General features: G+C 45.7%; 3 protein-coding genes across 4 annotated transcripts; 2 read left to right on the top strand and 1 right to left on the bottom strand.

The window, feature by feature from the left end:
- The first annotated feature begins 348 nt into the window (after positions 1-348).
- Positions 349-1,594, top strand: TMEM88 (transmembrane protein 88). Its single transcript, XM_053569969.1, has 3 exons — positions 349-395; positions 587-803; positions 938-1,594. Exons 2-3 carry the CDS (start codon positions 594-596, stop codon positions 1,205-1,207), a joined length of 480 nt encoding a protein of 159 aa, XP_053425944.1. The 5' UTR covers positions 349-395; positions 587-593; the 3' UTR covers positions 1,208-1,594.
- A 594-nt stretch (positions 1,595-2,188) lies between these two features.
- Positions 2,189-3,012, bottom strand: NAA38 (N-alpha-acetyltransferase 38, NatC auxiliary subunit). The gene is made up of 3 exons (XM_053569970.1): positions 2,873-3,012; positions 2,494-2,677; positions 2,189-2,341 (listed from the first exon to the last, which is right to left on the bottom strand). The coding sequence occupies exons 1-3, from the start codon at positions 2,951-2,953 to the stop codon at positions 2,229-2,231; spliced, it is 378 nt and encodes a 125-aa protein (XP_053425945.1). The 5' UTR covers positions 2,954-3,012; the 3' UTR covers positions 2,189-2,228.
- A 223-nt stretch (positions 3,013-3,235) lies between these two features.
- Positions 3,236-14,014, top strand: LOC128570615 (cytochrome b5 domain-containing protein 1). Of its 2 annotated transcripts, none has more exons than XM_053569965.1 (4): positions 3,236-3,768; positions 3,852-3,928; positions 4,057-4,275; positions 4,812-14,014. In XM_053569965.1, the coding sequence occupies exons 1-4, from the start codon at positions 3,609-3,611 to the stop codon at positions 5,040-5,042; spliced, it is 687 nt and encodes a 228-aa protein (XP_053425940.1). In that variant the 5' UTR covers positions 3,236-3,608; the 3' UTR covers positions 5,043-14,014. The 2 variants fall into 2 exon arrangements, with proteins under 2 accessions (XP_053425940.1, XP_053425941.1); XM_053569966.1 differs by having other exon boundaries at positions 4,880-5,036.
- Positions 14,015-15,722: the final 1,708 nt, after the last annotated feature.

Genomic DNA, 15,722 nt, shown 5'->3' with positions numbered 1-15,722 from the left:
CAGCCCCGGCCAATTTTAAGAACACGGACCTTCACCCCATCCCCTTTTCTTTTTAAGCGTGAAAATACCCAGGGCCAGGGCCTCACTGGGGCAGGGACACCCCGGGATTGAGTTTCTCTGGGGCTTTATGTTGTTTTTTCTCCAGCTGGGGCTGCGGAGGGGTGGGGGGTTTACAGTCCCATCCCCTCGCACTGCACTGTCTCTCTGCCCCAGGGGCAGAGGGGTCTTCCCAACCCTACCCCTATTTTCGGTGATTTTTTTGTGTGAGAATATTATTAAAAATAAAAGCAGAAAAAAAAAGCTGTTTTGATAACGTGCTGGTGATAACAAGGAGTACCGGGAAGCGGGCTGGAAGACCATGATTGATGGGGAGGACTGCGCAGACCCTAGCGAGGGTGAGCCCCTCCCCGGAGGCGCCTGTGGAATGTCCAGAGCTCTGGTCCGCTCCTTGGGATGGGGGGGGGGGTGGTGGTTTGCCTAATCCTAGAGCTGCATTCCAGGATAAGGGGGGTGGGAAGAGGCTGGGCCGGGGGAGGGGCAGGAAAAGAGGGCTATAAGGACAGCGGCTCTGGCTGGCGGGAGCCAGGCAGGCCATGGCGGATGTCCCCGGGGCGCAGCGACCGGTTTCCAGCGGAGGCCCAGAACCTCGGGATCCCCTGGATTGCTGGGCCTGCGCTGTGCTGGTAACGGCCCAGAATCTACTGGTGGCTGCCTTCAATCTTCTCCTGCTGGCGCTGGTGTTGGGGACCATCTTGCTACCCGCCGTCACCATGCTGGGCTTTGGCTTCCTCTGCCATTCCCAGGTGAGTGTGCACCCCCGGACGTGTGTGGAGTGTGGGTGGTGATGCTGGTGGTGGCGTTTACAAGCCACAACTTCTCTGCCTGGGCTGTTCCCACAGTATAGGGCTTGGCTCTGATGCCTTTTCTCCTCCCACAGTTCTTGAGATCCCAAGCACCCCCTTGCACCGCGCACCTGCGGGACCCGGGCTTCACCGCCCTGCTGGTCACCGGTTTCCTGCTCCTGGTGCCATTGCTCGTGCTTGCTCTGGCCAGCTATCGCCGCCTCTGCCTGCGCCTCCGTCTGGCCGACTGCCTAGTACCCTACAGCCGAGCCCTCTATAGGCGCAGACGCGCCCCGCAGCCGCTGCAAACGCGGGCCTCACCAGGGTCCCCAGCCGTTCCCACATCAGGAAAGGTCTGGGTCTGACGAAACCTCAATTCAAGAACAACCTTGACTACAGTCTTCCCTCTCATCTGCCCAAGGACTTGAAATCCTGGGGTCTTCTCTGCCCCCAACTACTACCTGAGCCAGGTCCTAGCATCCCTTTGGAGAACATAACCAGTGGAGCCTATGCTGGTGAAAATCCCCACACCTCCGAAAACCCACTTTCCTCTCACTACCCACATCTAAATCCTGAATATCTGGGCTGGACTTTACACACGCCAGTGTTCTCACCCCCCTCTCCCCATCGTGAATAGGACAATTGAGTCTCCTGTCCTTTTCTGGTGCTGCTCCCCTAGTATTTACTGGGCTAGGGGGTAGGGTTGGAAGGCAAGGAGTGCTCAAACATCAATAAAGAATTAATGAACTGAATTTGTGCTCTGTGAACAGTGGGGTGGCACAAATACCATCACCTTCATCCTGTGCTCAGGAACAGGAAACAACGTGTGAGTTACAAATATGCACAGACTGGATGGAGCATCCTTCTGCCTCCCGGTCCTTTCTTATCGCATTAGTCTCTTCTTCCTGGCCAAACCTCAGAGCTCTGTCCCTGACCCCAGTCACTTCCCCATCAATAGAACAGAGGGGGCCCAGGCTCCAACACGGCCCTGCTCCCCTTAGGGACCCAAGCCCGTTCTCTGACCCCAGCTTAGAGGAACTCAGCGTTGCCAGGCCGGGGTGGAAAACAATGGGCCTTCCGGAGCAGGATGACACCCCCTCCCGCCACAATTCTGGAGCAGCAGCGTGGGAGGGAAGATGCAGGGGCCCACCCTGGAGCCTGTTGGTCGGAAGCTCAGCCTAGTGCTCTATCCCCACCCCAAACTCGAGGGAACCTTTGGCATCCCTGGACATCCAAACTGGGGCAGGAAGGTTGACATGGCTCACAACCTCACATAAACCGTCTCTTCTAGGTATGGGGTATGTTACCTCTGCCCTGGCATACCAGCTACACAGACACATTTCAAGCATAGGTTTAATAAAGTCTGAAAGGCATGCACGATTGTAGTCAGAGATACGGAGGCCCGGTCAGGTTCTCTCTATGCACCTCAATAGAAACGATGTGGTGTCCGGGTACCATGGCCAGGCCCAGCACACGGGGCTCCCCGGCAGAGAAGGAATCTGGAAAGAAGGTAGACCAGCATCAGTCCCGCCCCTTCTGAGCCACAAAAAATAAACCCCAGAAAAGCAAGGCTGCAGTCAGGCCCTGATGGGGAAGGTTGCGGAAGGTTCCGCCGCATTCCTAGGCTGCTGTGCATTCCCCAGGCACTGACCCGACGGCTTGAGGAACTCCTGCGCTGAGCCCAGGATGACATTGCAGTCGCGGTCAGTGCAGAGGAAGCAGCCGACTAATGTCCGTCCATCTGTCATACGAATGCGCATAGTCTTGTTGAGCAACGCCTCTAGCTGCTGCCGGGCGCGCGCAGCCGGCGAGTCCTCACGCTCCCCGTCGGAGTCCTACTCAGAGTTGGGCACGCGCTCAGACCGCGCGGCCCCCGCTGTCCGCCCACCCGCGGAACCACAGCTCCCGGCAGCCCGCGGGGCGCTCACACAAAGCCCAGAGACTGCTGGGAGCTGCAGTTCCCCCCAGCAGCTCTCCCCCATCTTGCTGCCCGTCTGCCCCTAGATCCCAAAACCTGAGCCAACGCTAACCCCGGCACTGGAGCTGCTTTGACGCCGACTGCAACAGCCATTCTCCTCTCGTAGCAGCATGGTCGGTCCAGCTCCGGCCATTTGCCTTTAGGCCTCTTCTAGGCCCTTCAATTCCAAAGCACCTTTCAGGTCGGGTGGTCTGAGATCTCGCGAGCACTCCCGACCTTTTTCCTTCGCGATATCACAGTGCCTCCCGTTCCTAGTGAGATCTCGCGAGCATCTCCTACTTCTCCAGACCTGTGGCTCCCTGAGTTTTTTTACGCCGCGGGTCTTAAGATATCGCGAGAACTCTGCCTCTATAGTTTCTTACGCATTCTTTTGGAATTCTCAGATTTAGCGAGAACACCTTTTTTCGTGGGTTCCTTTTACCCTACTTTTCTACATCGGGAGATAGTTTGTCCTAAACATCCCGTGTAGCCCAAGCTACTAAATAAAAAGAATGCATTCGTTCCCCCAACCTCCGAATTTCTGAGGCCATAACGCAAATACTTGACGCTTAGCTGACCTATGAAGAACCAGACTACACTTCCCAAGAGCACGCGCAGCCCTAGCCACCCCCACCTGGCTCGCAGTGTTTAATTTCTGTGGCCGGTGGCTGGAAAAAGACAATGGTTTCCATGTCAGCGGATAAACGCGCTCCCCTTAGCTGCTAGACTAGAGGGAGGACGTAGTAGTCAGTGTGTGCAGAGGAGCGAGGAAGCTCGTAAGGAAGTTGGTGACCGACAGTGCAAGAGCCATGCCGCGCCGGGGTCTAGTGGCTGGGCCAGAATTTGAGCATTTCCGTCGTCGCTATTTCACGCCAGCAGAGGTTGCCGAACATAACCATCCCGAAGACCTCTGGGTGTCTTACCTGGGATACGTGTACGACTTAACGCCACTGGTTCAGGAATATAAGGGTAAGGGCCAGGGCTGGAGTATGTGTAGAGGTGGGTGCCTGGTTCTTGAGTGGCGGACATTGATGATGGCTGCTCCTGTTCAGGGAATCTGCTGCTGAAACCCATCGTGGAAGTTGCAGGTCAGGACATCAGCCACTGGTTTGATCCAAAGACCAAAGACGTGAGTTCTGCTGGAACCCGGGGTTGCGGGTAGAGGTACTGAAGAGCGGGGAAGGGGAGGAAAATCAGGAGCCAGTGCATGAAATAGTAACAACTCTGACCCACTCGCCCTCAAACCCTGCTTTAAAGATCCGTAAGCACATAGATCCTCTGACCGGCTGCCTGAGGTACTACACCCCGCGGGGCCGTTTTGTGCACGTTCCGCCCCTACTGCCTCGTTCGGACTGGGCCAACGATTTCGGGAAGCCCTGGTGGCACAGGTCTTTTTATGAGGTGGGGCGGCTGTCTGCCAAGACCCGGATCATTCGCATCATTAATACGCTCACATCGCAGGAGCACACACTGGAGGTAAGAACCAATGCCTGAGGGAAGGTTAGAGGAAATGGCAATCCCAGCACATCTTCAGGATGTCATTTTTTCCATTAACTGGTGGAAGCTGTATTTTCTGTCCCTTACATTGAGGCAACCAAAGAAAGATCATCCAGGCCCCCCGGGCTGTGAATTCCAGGAGTGTTGGGACACAAGGATACAAGAAATTCCTCTAATAAGCCCAGGGCAGCAATTCATGTATCTTAGTAATGGTGGTCCGTGGAAGCTCTTACTTAGTTATTTTGGACAGCAGTAGGGCTTGGGAATATAATGAAGAGGCAGTTGACCTGTTAGACCTGTCTGTCATTAAGATAGGTAGGACTTTAGGGGGGCTCATTCATTACATGCTGGAGCTTCAACTTTTTTTCTGGGACCATGAAGTGCTTCAAGTTGCCAAAGGAGGCACTCTGCTCCTGGCCCTGTCATATCGTGTGGCTACTGGCCTTTGCTCTGTGTGTGTATGCACACTCATTCCATCCAGAATTCTGGGGATGGGATGCTTCTGTGTTCTCCAGGTGGGGGTCCTGGAGTCAATGTGGGAAATCCTACACCGCTATCTCCCCTATAACGCGCATGCTGCCAGCTACACGTGGAAATATGAAGGGAAGAACCTGAACATGGATTATACTTTGGAACAGAATGGGATCCCGGATGAGGAGGAAGAATTTGACTTTCTCAATATGGACGGTACACTCCACACACCTGCAGTACTGCTGTACTTCAATGATGACCTCACAGAGCTATAGGAAAGGAGATGTATGCTCAAGACATATTTTAAGTATGGCTTTTTCTGTGCCTTGAGGAAAAGAGGTGGGGGCTGGGGGGGGTGTCTGGATTTAGACTTCCATTCCCCTCTGGGAACTTGCCTGTGGTTCCCATGCCCTTCGGAAGTACAAAGGTCCTATTCCCCAACTCCATAACAATTTGCTCTAAGAAACTTAGGAAGAATGCTAGAAGTGAATTAATCTTTAAGAATGATACAAGAAGATGAAGAATTTTGGATTAGGGAAAGGTAGAAGAGGTTAGTCAGAACTCAGGCAGAGCTGTTTGATAAGAGAAAAATCCTACAGGGATGAAGGGTTGAAGAACTTTTTTTAGCAATAATGGAAATAAGATGACTGCAATAAGAGGGGATTTACAAAGAGAAGAATAGGAGATGTCTTAGCATTGACCAAATAAAATTGGCTCCTCTTCTACAGGAGTGTTCAGCAGCTAAAACTTAAGAGACAGAAAGTAAGTGGATGGTTGTCAGGTAATTCAGGCTAGATGTTATGCTAGGTGCTTTATATACCCTAAGATAGCTATCTCATAAGGTGGATATAATTACCACCAATTTACAGAAAAGTCTTTTGAAACTTAGAAAAGTTTAATACCACAAAGGCACATCAGTTAGTAATCACCAGAGGAAGGATGCAAATCCAAGTCTGTTCAACTCTAGAGTTTATGTTCTCAATACAAAGGGACTATCTCAATGTCTAATCTCATGTCCATATTTGTGACCACAACTCTCAGACCAAGTATTTGGATGTGGATTTGTTCTAATTTGTTCTAGGCTTCTTGCATAATGGGAAACTGTAGATCTACTATTTAGTTATCAGCTTGTCTTTGGGAGTTAAAAGTTCTCTAGTGGCAAAGAGAAAGCATGGAAGGTTAAGCGTAACCTAAGAAATAGCTATTCAGGGTACTCTTATTTATTAATCCCACATTAAAATTTCTCTTCTGATTTTTTTTTCTTTTTTTGAGATAGTCTTGTTGCCCTCGGTAGAGTGCCCTGGTGTCACAGCTTACATTAACCTCAAACTCTTGGGCTCCAGCGATTTTCCTCTTCTTTTTTTTTTAAACAGAGTCTCACTATATTGCCCTTGGTAGAGAGCCATGGCATTACAGCTCACAGCAAACTCAAACTCTTGGACTTAAGTGATTCTCTTGCCTCAGCCTCCCAAGTAGCTGGGACTACAGGCACCTGCCACAATGCCTGGCTGTTTTTCTGTTGTAGTTGTCATTGTTTAGCAGGCCTGGGCTTGTGTGAACCCACCTACCTCAGCGTATGTGGCCAGTGCCCTAACCACTGAGCTGATCCATCCCTAGTAGCTGGGACTATAGGTGCCCACCACAATGCCTGGCTATTTTTAGAGAAGGGGTCTTGCTCTTGCTCAGGCTGGTCTTGAACCTGTAGTGCTCAGGCACTACACCTGCCTCAGCCTCTCACAGTGTTAGGATTATAAGTGTGAGCCACCTCGCCCGCCCTCTTCTGATTTTTTTGAGACAAGGATTTGGATATTTACTGACTCCAGGAAAAAGGCCTGCGAATTGGGAGACTTTAATGAGGCACTTTTTCCTGACAGGCCTTGCCACATAGGGAAGGTGAAGAAGATAGGATTGACTTTATAAGATGGTGACTGCAAAAGAGGGAGCCTGACAAGGATAATATAAAAAGAGGAGCTAAATAAGTCATAAAAGTTTCCTGGCGTCCCAAAGACAACAACCATAGAGGCAATGGCTAGAGCTGGTCCCCTTTAACCTCATCAGGGGAGGGCAAACTAAGAATAATAGGTGAATAGGTGAACTTTCTGGCAGCAGCAAGCAAGCAAGAATCAGGGAGAGTTTAGTGCATCTTCATGGCAGGGGGTACCAGGGCTAAGTGCAGGGAAAAGTGGTCCCTGTGAGACACTTGGTGGGTTGCAAAGGAGTTTTCTGAGGCTCTAACTATGAGAGGTATGAACAAATGTGGAGACACCCTGTTGGCTTCAGTAGTATCTGAATTCACTCTGAGACTGAGGGTTTATATCTAGTCCCATGGAATGCAGGAGTCCGTGAATTATCTGAGTCACTCATTCTGATCTTTAATCAACTGTATAATTATTTTATATGTATCTTGTTTGCTCAATTAAACCCTTAACTATTTGTGAACCAAAGCTATGCTAGGCTTTTCCTCTAGCCCAGTGGTTCTCAACCTTCCTAATGCTGCGACCCTTTAATACAGGTCCTCATGTTGTGGTGACCCCCAACTGTAAAATTATTTTCGTTGCTACTTCATAACTGTAATTTTGCTACTGTTACGAATCATAATGTAAATATCTGATATGCAGGATATATCTTCATTGATAGTGACCCACAGGTTGAGAACCACTGCTCTAGCTGAAGCCTTAGGGCCTGTGCCTGTGGGATGTGTTCATTATGAGAGAGAGACCTCTTCCAGAGTCTCCTACTTTAATACCTCTTGCCAGGAACATTTACATACCCAGTCACTATCAAGTAGATTCTCTCCTAAATATGCCTAGAAGCCATCTTCTTTTCTCCAGGTCACCATCACTTTTTGTTTAGACTGCTATGGAAACTTCCTGTCCTGTCCTCATATCTCCACTCCCATCTTCCATATGCTGAGAACAAACTGAAATATCTAACTCTTCCTGCCTCACATTCTTCAGTGGCTCCTAATTGCTTTTAAAATAAAAGTCCTAAATTCAAAGATCTTGTCTAAGTCAGGCCCTCCCTACCTCTTACATCTCAAGCAATACTCCCCTTTATTGCCTATTCCCCAGGCATGCTGGCGGGCTTTCAATTCATTAAATGTCTTCTTGCCTCAGAGCTTTCACAGACTGTTCTTTCTGCTTGTAGCTCTCTTCCTTCCACTCTCCATCTAGCCCATCCTAAATGTTTCTTCCTCAGGGAGGCTATCTCTGATTTCTCGGTGTAGGTTAAGACTGTTAAATCCTCTTAGCACCCTGCATTTTTTAGTGTTATTATAATTGTAAAGTTATGGATTTAATTGTCTGGCTGGTTGCTAGACTGTAAGCACATTAGGGCAGAGATCTTGTCCATTTTGTTTACAGTTGGAACTGTAAACAGTTAACTGCTCAATAAATTTTGATTGAATGAACTCAAATGTTGAGTGATTTATTATAACTAGGGGTTGGGATGTTGTGTCCTGGAAGGCAAGGCAGAACCAAGAAGTAGATGTCTGGTTCTTTGCTGTCATCTTTATCCATAGGTTTCTCTTTCCTTGCTTCTCACAGATCCCAAGACCAAACTTTACTCCATAGAAGTTCTTTTCACCAGATTTTTTGGGGACACTCCATCTGTTATTTCTCTCTATGGCCACCAGGAGGCTGTAATCGCTTATGGAGTTAGGAAGTGGAGCCTGGAGCAGGGTAAAACCTTTCAAGTTCCAAAGTTAGGATTGAAGGTGGCCCTTTGAGATTGATAGGAGGGAGGGAAGGCTCAGAAAAAAAAAAAAAAAAGAACCATATGGCCACCATTCTATTAAGTTTATTCCTGCTTTTAATTCTTTCTATAAGCACACACCAAGAGTGCAGTTTGAGAAGTGACTCATGTGATAAGATGAAAAGGCGGTCCTGATAACACATGTGGGAGTGTATGGAGCAAAGTAGAGAGCTGAGGAAGGAATAGACATTTCAAGTTTTCAAGACAAGAATACATTCATTTATTACTATATACTGAATTTTTTTTCTGTATAAAGCTTTCCACTAGGCATTGCCTTGTTCTCTAAATATACAAGATTAGATAACTGTATGAAAAGTATGTAAAAACCTCAACCTAACACCTAGAAAGTGACTATAACATGGGCCTGCACAGTGGCTCACACCTGTAATCCCAGCACTACGGGAGGTGATATGGATCACTTGAGATCAGGAGTTTGAGACCAGACTGAGTAAGAATAAGACCCCTGCCTCTACTAAAAGTAGGAAAAATAGCTGGGTGTTGTGGTAGGTACCTGTAGTCCAAGCTATCCTGGAGCCTGAGGCAGGAGGATTGCTTGAGCCCAGGAATTTGAAGTTGTTGTGAGCTAGACTGACACCACCGTACTCTAGCACCCAGGGGTGACAGAGACTCAAGAAAATAAAAATATAAATAAATAAAAATAGAATGCGACTGTTTGGTCCAAGTCCTCTTGTGGTGATCTCTTTTATGTTGGAAGGTGGTGGGGTAGAAGATGCAGTGTTGAAAGGAAGGCTGCTTGTCCTCTGTTGAAGGAGTTAACTGGCAAGTATTTCCCACAAGCCATGGTCCCTACATACACACATCACTGGGGCAAGGTTCCTTGAAGAAATTCATTGGGATAAAACATGCACAGGAGAAAGGTAAATAAAAATATACATAAAGGACTGAATTATGGTATAGAAAAGCTTTCCACTCTCATGGCGAGTCACAGCTGGATAATTTAACCTGGACATCTGGAAACTATTTTGAAACTGTTTCTAAACTGTGTATGTGTGTGTGTATCATTTTGGAGAAAGGTACTGTAATTTCCATCAGATTCTCAAAACAGCCCACTTCCCTATACCTGAAACAGTATATATATAAACAGGTAACAATAATTTTAAAAGCCTCAAAAGAGACAATACGATATGGTCTCAGGATTCCTGGCACCTTTCTCAATGGTCTGCCTCAACCTGTGTTATACCTGTGCTGTTCCCATGGCACCAATTTGCAAAGCTTTGCCCCTGGGGGCTAAGTTTATAACTAGTCTGAAGTGATTTAGTACTATAGCAAATTTTGATCTGGCTATACTTTGTCAGTGAGTGAGGAGATGCATCATTTGGGCTGGCACTGTAACCCTCAATCATGACATCAGGATAAGGGGAATGCATCTAGCCCCACAGCTTAGTTTAGGGCAACCACATGGGTATGTTGACACTGGGAGAATAGCCACTTTATTATGGATCAGTAGAAGCACATGGCTTAGTTATAAGAAAGCACAAAGAATTTTAAACCTGAATAATCTTTATTTTGGAGGTCAAAGATTAGGTATTCAAAATACAAACAGATATACAGCCCAAATACTGGGTATTTTGGGCACACAAAGTACTAGCAACAAAAAAAGCTGGTCAATGGGTAAATTAAGTAAGAGCATTAAAGTCAGGACAGAGACAAAGGTTGTTGATAAGAACAAGATAGGAGAAATGCTAGTATTAAGTCTTTTCCTTACTGGGAGCAACTCTAGCTACTGCCCTTTGGGAGCTTCGGGGCTACTTGGGGGATCTGGCTTAAATTACCTGACTAAATCATATTTGTATTCCCAATAATCATATAATGCCTGGCATGGATTGGCAATAAATAAATGTCTGTTTCAGGGATGAACATGTAACCCTCACTGTTTGAAATCTATGTTAACTCAAAAGCCAACTAGATTCAGATAATGTGGTATCCCTTGCTAGCTGTCACTGTTTTAAAGAGAGCCGATGAGATCTGAATAGTGAATGTTATTTGTGCTAACAAGTTCTTTCAATTCTTCCATAGAGTAAGTAATAAGGGAAATTAAATATATATGTATATATACATATATGTCTGTGTGTATAATTACCCTTAACGATAAGCCTAGAAGGGTAGGTCTTACCCCATCATAGTATTCAGTTGATAATGTATTTAGCTGCATGTAACAGAAACCTGCTGTTTCTGTTTACCTTAACTACAAAGGGTCAATTTTATTCACATAATAAGAGGTCTGGAGTTAGCAGAACAGTGACTCTACTAGCTTTTCAATGACTCAGGTGTCTCTTGCTTCCCCATTTTTTCTCATGCTTATCAACTTTTTGGCTGCTCTAATTCTAGCCTGTATTGGAGGTAGAAAGGAGGAAAAGGGGATGGAAGAAAAGGCAATGTGTGTATCAAGACAGCAAAACTTTTCCCAGAGATCCTTGGTCTACCTTTGACTATATCTCATTGATAGGAAATATATCACACGATGACCCTTTGCTGCAAAGGAGTCTGAGACAGTGATTATTTTATACTGACATCAAAAACAAAAGCAGGGTCTACTACTATGGAAGGAGAGAATGGATACCGGGCAGGAACTAACAACAAGCACTGTGAAGACTGCTATTCATCCATTCATTAACAAAAAAAGTTATTGAACACTTTGTGATACTCATTTTAAAAGTTATTAAGCAGATGGCGCTTGTGGCTCAGTGTGTAGGGCGCTGGACCTATATACTGAGGGTGGCAGGTTCAAACCCGGCCCCAGCCAAACTGCAACAAAAAAAATAGCTGGGCATTGTGGCGGATGCCTGTAGTCTCAGCTAATTGGGAGGCTGAGACAAGAGAATTGCCTAAGCCCAGGAGTTGGAGGTTGCTGTGAGCTGTGACACCACAGCACTCTACTGAGGGCAATAGGGTGAGACTCTGTCTCTCTCTCAAAACAAAAAAATAATAAATAAATAAAATAAAAATAAAAAGTTATTAAGCATGTTGTGCAGGTACTGTTCCAGGAATCAGGGATAGAGAAGTGAATGAAAACAGGCTTCCTGCTTTATTTGGGCTTACATTCTGGTGGGATAAACAATAAACCACTACATAAGATCATTTCAGATAGCACTAAAAATTATACTATATATACATACACATATATGGAGTGGCCATAAAGCCTTACCATGGTCCACAAGGTAAGACTTGGCTTTTCTACGCTCTTCTTTGTCTCCAACATTGGCCTTCCAGTTTCTGAACACTCCCCCCTACCCAGCTCCTTTGTGTCAGAGCCTTCTCACATGCTGTTCTTCTGTGTGGAATAATACACCCTCCACTCTTCATTTGGCTAAATCCTGCTCCTGAGTTGCTAAAATGTCACTTTCTCAAAAAGTCTTCCTTGATACCTCCAATTATGTCAAGTCTCTTATCATACCCTCTCAGGGTGCTCTGAAACATCAGTATTACAGTTAATGTAGTTAGTGTAATTTACTGTTTAATGTCAACCTTCCTCCCTTCTTAGATTGTAACCCCTATGAGTACAGGGACCATGTCTCTTATTTGCCACTACCCAGCACCTAACCTAGTGCCCAGCCCAGAGCAGTTACTCAGTGAATACTCAACAGAGTGAACAAATATGATGTGGTAAGTGCTACAAAACAGCTAAGTATGAAATGCCTCAGGAACATACATCAGGACCACTTAACCCAGTCAGGGGAATTGGGTTTTCTTGGGAAGTACATCTATCAACTCAAGGTAAGATATGAAGGACAAGGAGGAATTAGCCAATTCAAGAGGAGGGAGAGTATGAAGGGATAGGCAGAGGAGAGAATGCCTCCTTCAGAGAGTGTGGAAAGTTCAGGAGCAGAGGGAACTGCTGCACAGTAAAGCTAAGAGGAGATGGGAGGCAGGGAGAAGGAAGGGGATAAAAGATGTCAAGACCAGATCAAATCACAGGGTCTTTGTAAACCAGGTCAAGTTTTTTAAAAAATTAAGATAAATTTACATACTATAAAATTCACCCTTTTGATGTGTATAATTCAGGTTGGGCACGGTGGTTCACACTTATAATTCCAGTACTTTAGAAAGCTGAGGAGGGAAGATTGTTTGAGCTTAGCAGTTTGAGGTCAGCCTGAGTAAGAGCGAGATCTCATCTCTACTAAATATCGAAAAATTAGCCAGTCCTCATCACAGGTGCCTGTAGTCCCAGCTACTCAGGAGGCTGAGGCAAGAGGACTGCTTGAACCCAAGAGTTTGAGGTTGCTGTGAGCTATGATGATGCCACTGCACTCCACCTGGGGGTGACAAGAGACCCATCTCAAAACAAAAACAAAATGAACTGTACATTTTGTGTTAAGGGTTTTATAGAGAGAATGATAATGAGCAGATTTGCATTTTAAAAAGGAGACTTGACTATATGTCAAGAAAAGATGGAATTGGATGGGGGTGGAGACAGAGAGACTGATGCTATTCCAACAGTCCAGGAGAAAAGGTAGCTGGAATTAGGTTAATGCACTGAAGATCACAGAAGGTGGATTGAAATTAAGGGAGAATTGCATGATTGATAATTTGTTAGGTAGGGGTCTGAGGCAGAGGGAGAAGTTGGGATGATACCCAAGTGTCCAGCCTGGGTGATTGGGGGTATGGTGAGTTCACTGACAGAAAAAGGGACTGCTGGAGGAGAAATTTGGGGACCAAGATGATGAGTTTTTAGTACCTGTATGACCTTTGGGACATACAAAGACACATGTCCAGATCTCAAGGGATATTTAGGACTAGATCCTAAAAAGAGAGTTCTAGGTTAGTTACAGATGTAGGATTTATTGGCAGATAGTAACTGCAGCCAAAGTCCAGGATGATGGCACTTTGAGAGTGAAGTGTGATCTAAGCAGAGGGCCTGAGAGGAACAATATCTAACAGAGGGGAGGAGGAAAAGAAGACTCAAAGAAGAGCCAGGGACATGAGAAAGACCAAGGAAAATGGTGCATAGAAACCAAAGAGAAATTTTCAGAGAAGGGAGTGGTAAACAATGTGAGATGTTGCACAGAGGTCGGGTAAAATGATGACTTGAGGATTTGTGTTTTTCTTTTTTTTTGTTTAGTAGGCCCATGCTTGGTTTGAACCCAGTAGCCCTGGTGCACAGGGCTGGTGCTCTAACCATTGATCTATGGACGCCCAGCCAGACTTGAGGGTGGAGTCCAGGAGTTTGGGACCAGCCTAGGCAACATAGTAAGACCCTGTCTCTGTAAATGTTTTTTAAAAATTAGCCAGGCACAATGGCACACACCTATAGTCCCAACTACCCAGGAGGCTGAAGTAGGAGGATCACTTGAGCCCAGAAGTTCGAGGCTGCAGTAAGCTATGATCATGCCACTGCCACTGTCACTGCACTCCAGCCTGGGCAACAGAGTGAATTGAAACCCTATCTCTTAAAAAAACCTCCAAAAACAGGGCAACCCATTCTGGACCCCTTCCATTATGCTGAATATTTTCCTATCTCTAAAAACTATCATGGTTCGGCGCCCACAGCACAGTGGTTACAGCGCCCGCCACATACATCAAGGGTGGCGGGTCCAAACGGGCCTGGGCCAGCTAAACAGCTGCAACAAAAAAACAGCCAGGCTTTGTGGTGGGCACCTGTAGTCCCAGCTACTTGGGAGGCTGAGGCAAGAGAATTGCTAAAGCTGAAGAGTTTGAGGTTGTTGTGAGCTGTGACACTAAGGCACTTTGAGGTTGCTATGAGCTGTGACACCACGGCACTCTACCGAGGGTGACATAGTAAGACTCTGTCTCAAAATAAATAAATAAAACTTTCAGTTTATCACTTCAAAAAAATAAAAATTAAATAAAAAACAAAAGATGATGGCTTGAGTGACCATAGATTTAGCAAACATCACAAGTCAGTGGTGGATTTATTAGAGAAGCCAGGCTATAGTTGGCTGAAGTATGCATGGGATACTCTTAGAAGAAATATAACTATAGGGATGGGTTCTGGTTTTGTAACCGTGCACAGGATACTTACCTTCCTTCAGATTTCTTCAATTATAAGGATAACAGAAAGTGACGTGACAGTAGGACAATAGGCATAACCCAGGACACAGTCACCATAAACAGATGCTACTTTATAATGCTGTCGAGAAAATTAAATGTAATATGGTGTGGGAAGAAGTCCAGTACTACAGAGGTAGAAAGTGCCTCGGAAAACACACTCAAATTTTAGTTTTCTTTCCCATTCTTTGTGCTAGCTACTTTTTATTTAGTAATGAATGCTTCCATCAGGACTCTTGATATTTGGCATTATTCTGCATCCAGGAAATTTCTGTAACAATTAGAAAATTAGTAGACCATAGTGACTAACATTCAGTTTCCAACCTAAATTGTGCCTCCGTTAGGAGAAATACTTAAGTAAAATGTGATTTGTTTCATATCATGCTAAAGTTAAGCTTATTCATACAAAGTGATGAAAAGCAAATAAATGGGACCAACTATTTGGAGCAAGAGTAACTGATGTCAGTCCTTTGCTCCTTCAATTTAATGTGTTATTTATAACTCAGGTTGTATAACCTCTCACTTTGCAATAATCTTAAATGAATCTCTGTGAAGTGAAAAAGAGCTAATAGTAAGCCATCATTTTACTTAACCTCAGTTTCTCTTTGGCTTCTATGCACCATTTTCATTGGTCCAATACCAATTACTGAGTGTTTTATTATAGCTAGTGCTTTATATAATTTAGCTCACTTAACCCTTAGTACAACCCTTTGAGGTAGGCATTAATATCCCCATTTTACAGATGAAAGAGCTGAGACTGGAGAGATAAGTAGCTTGCCCAGGGTCACAGTAAGTGGCAGGGCTTAGATTCCAGGTTCTATCACTCTGACACCAAAGCTCAAACTCTTTCTAATGGAGGGAGGGGATAACTTTGTTGTCGACTCTGTAATGCATTTAGAAGTTATACAGTTTGAGAATACAGAATCTTTATGAAATGCATTGATTTTTTTTGCTCAGCGCTTATAGCTCAAGCGGCTAAGGAGCCAGCCACATACACCAGAGCTGGTGGGTTTGAATCCAGCCCGGGCCTGCCAAACAACAACTACAACCAAAAAAAAAAAAAAAAAAATAGCCAGGCGTTGTGGTGGACGCCTGTAGTCCCAGCTACTTGGGAGGCTGAGGCAAGAGAATTGCTTAAGCCCAGTAGTTGGAGGTTGCTGTGAGCTGTGATGCCA

This window comes from Nycticebus coucang, chromosome 18 (assembly GCF_027406575.1).
Source record: "Nycticebus coucang isolate mNycCou1 chromosome 18, mNycCou1.pri, whole genome shotgun sequence".
Taxonomy (NCBI): domain Eukaryota; kingdom Metazoa; phylum Chordata; class Mammalia; order Primates; family Lorisidae; genus Nycticebus; species Nycticebus coucang.
The sequence above is the reverse complement of the archived record's forward strand: the minus strand, read 5'-3'. Positions and strand labels throughout refer to the sequence as shown.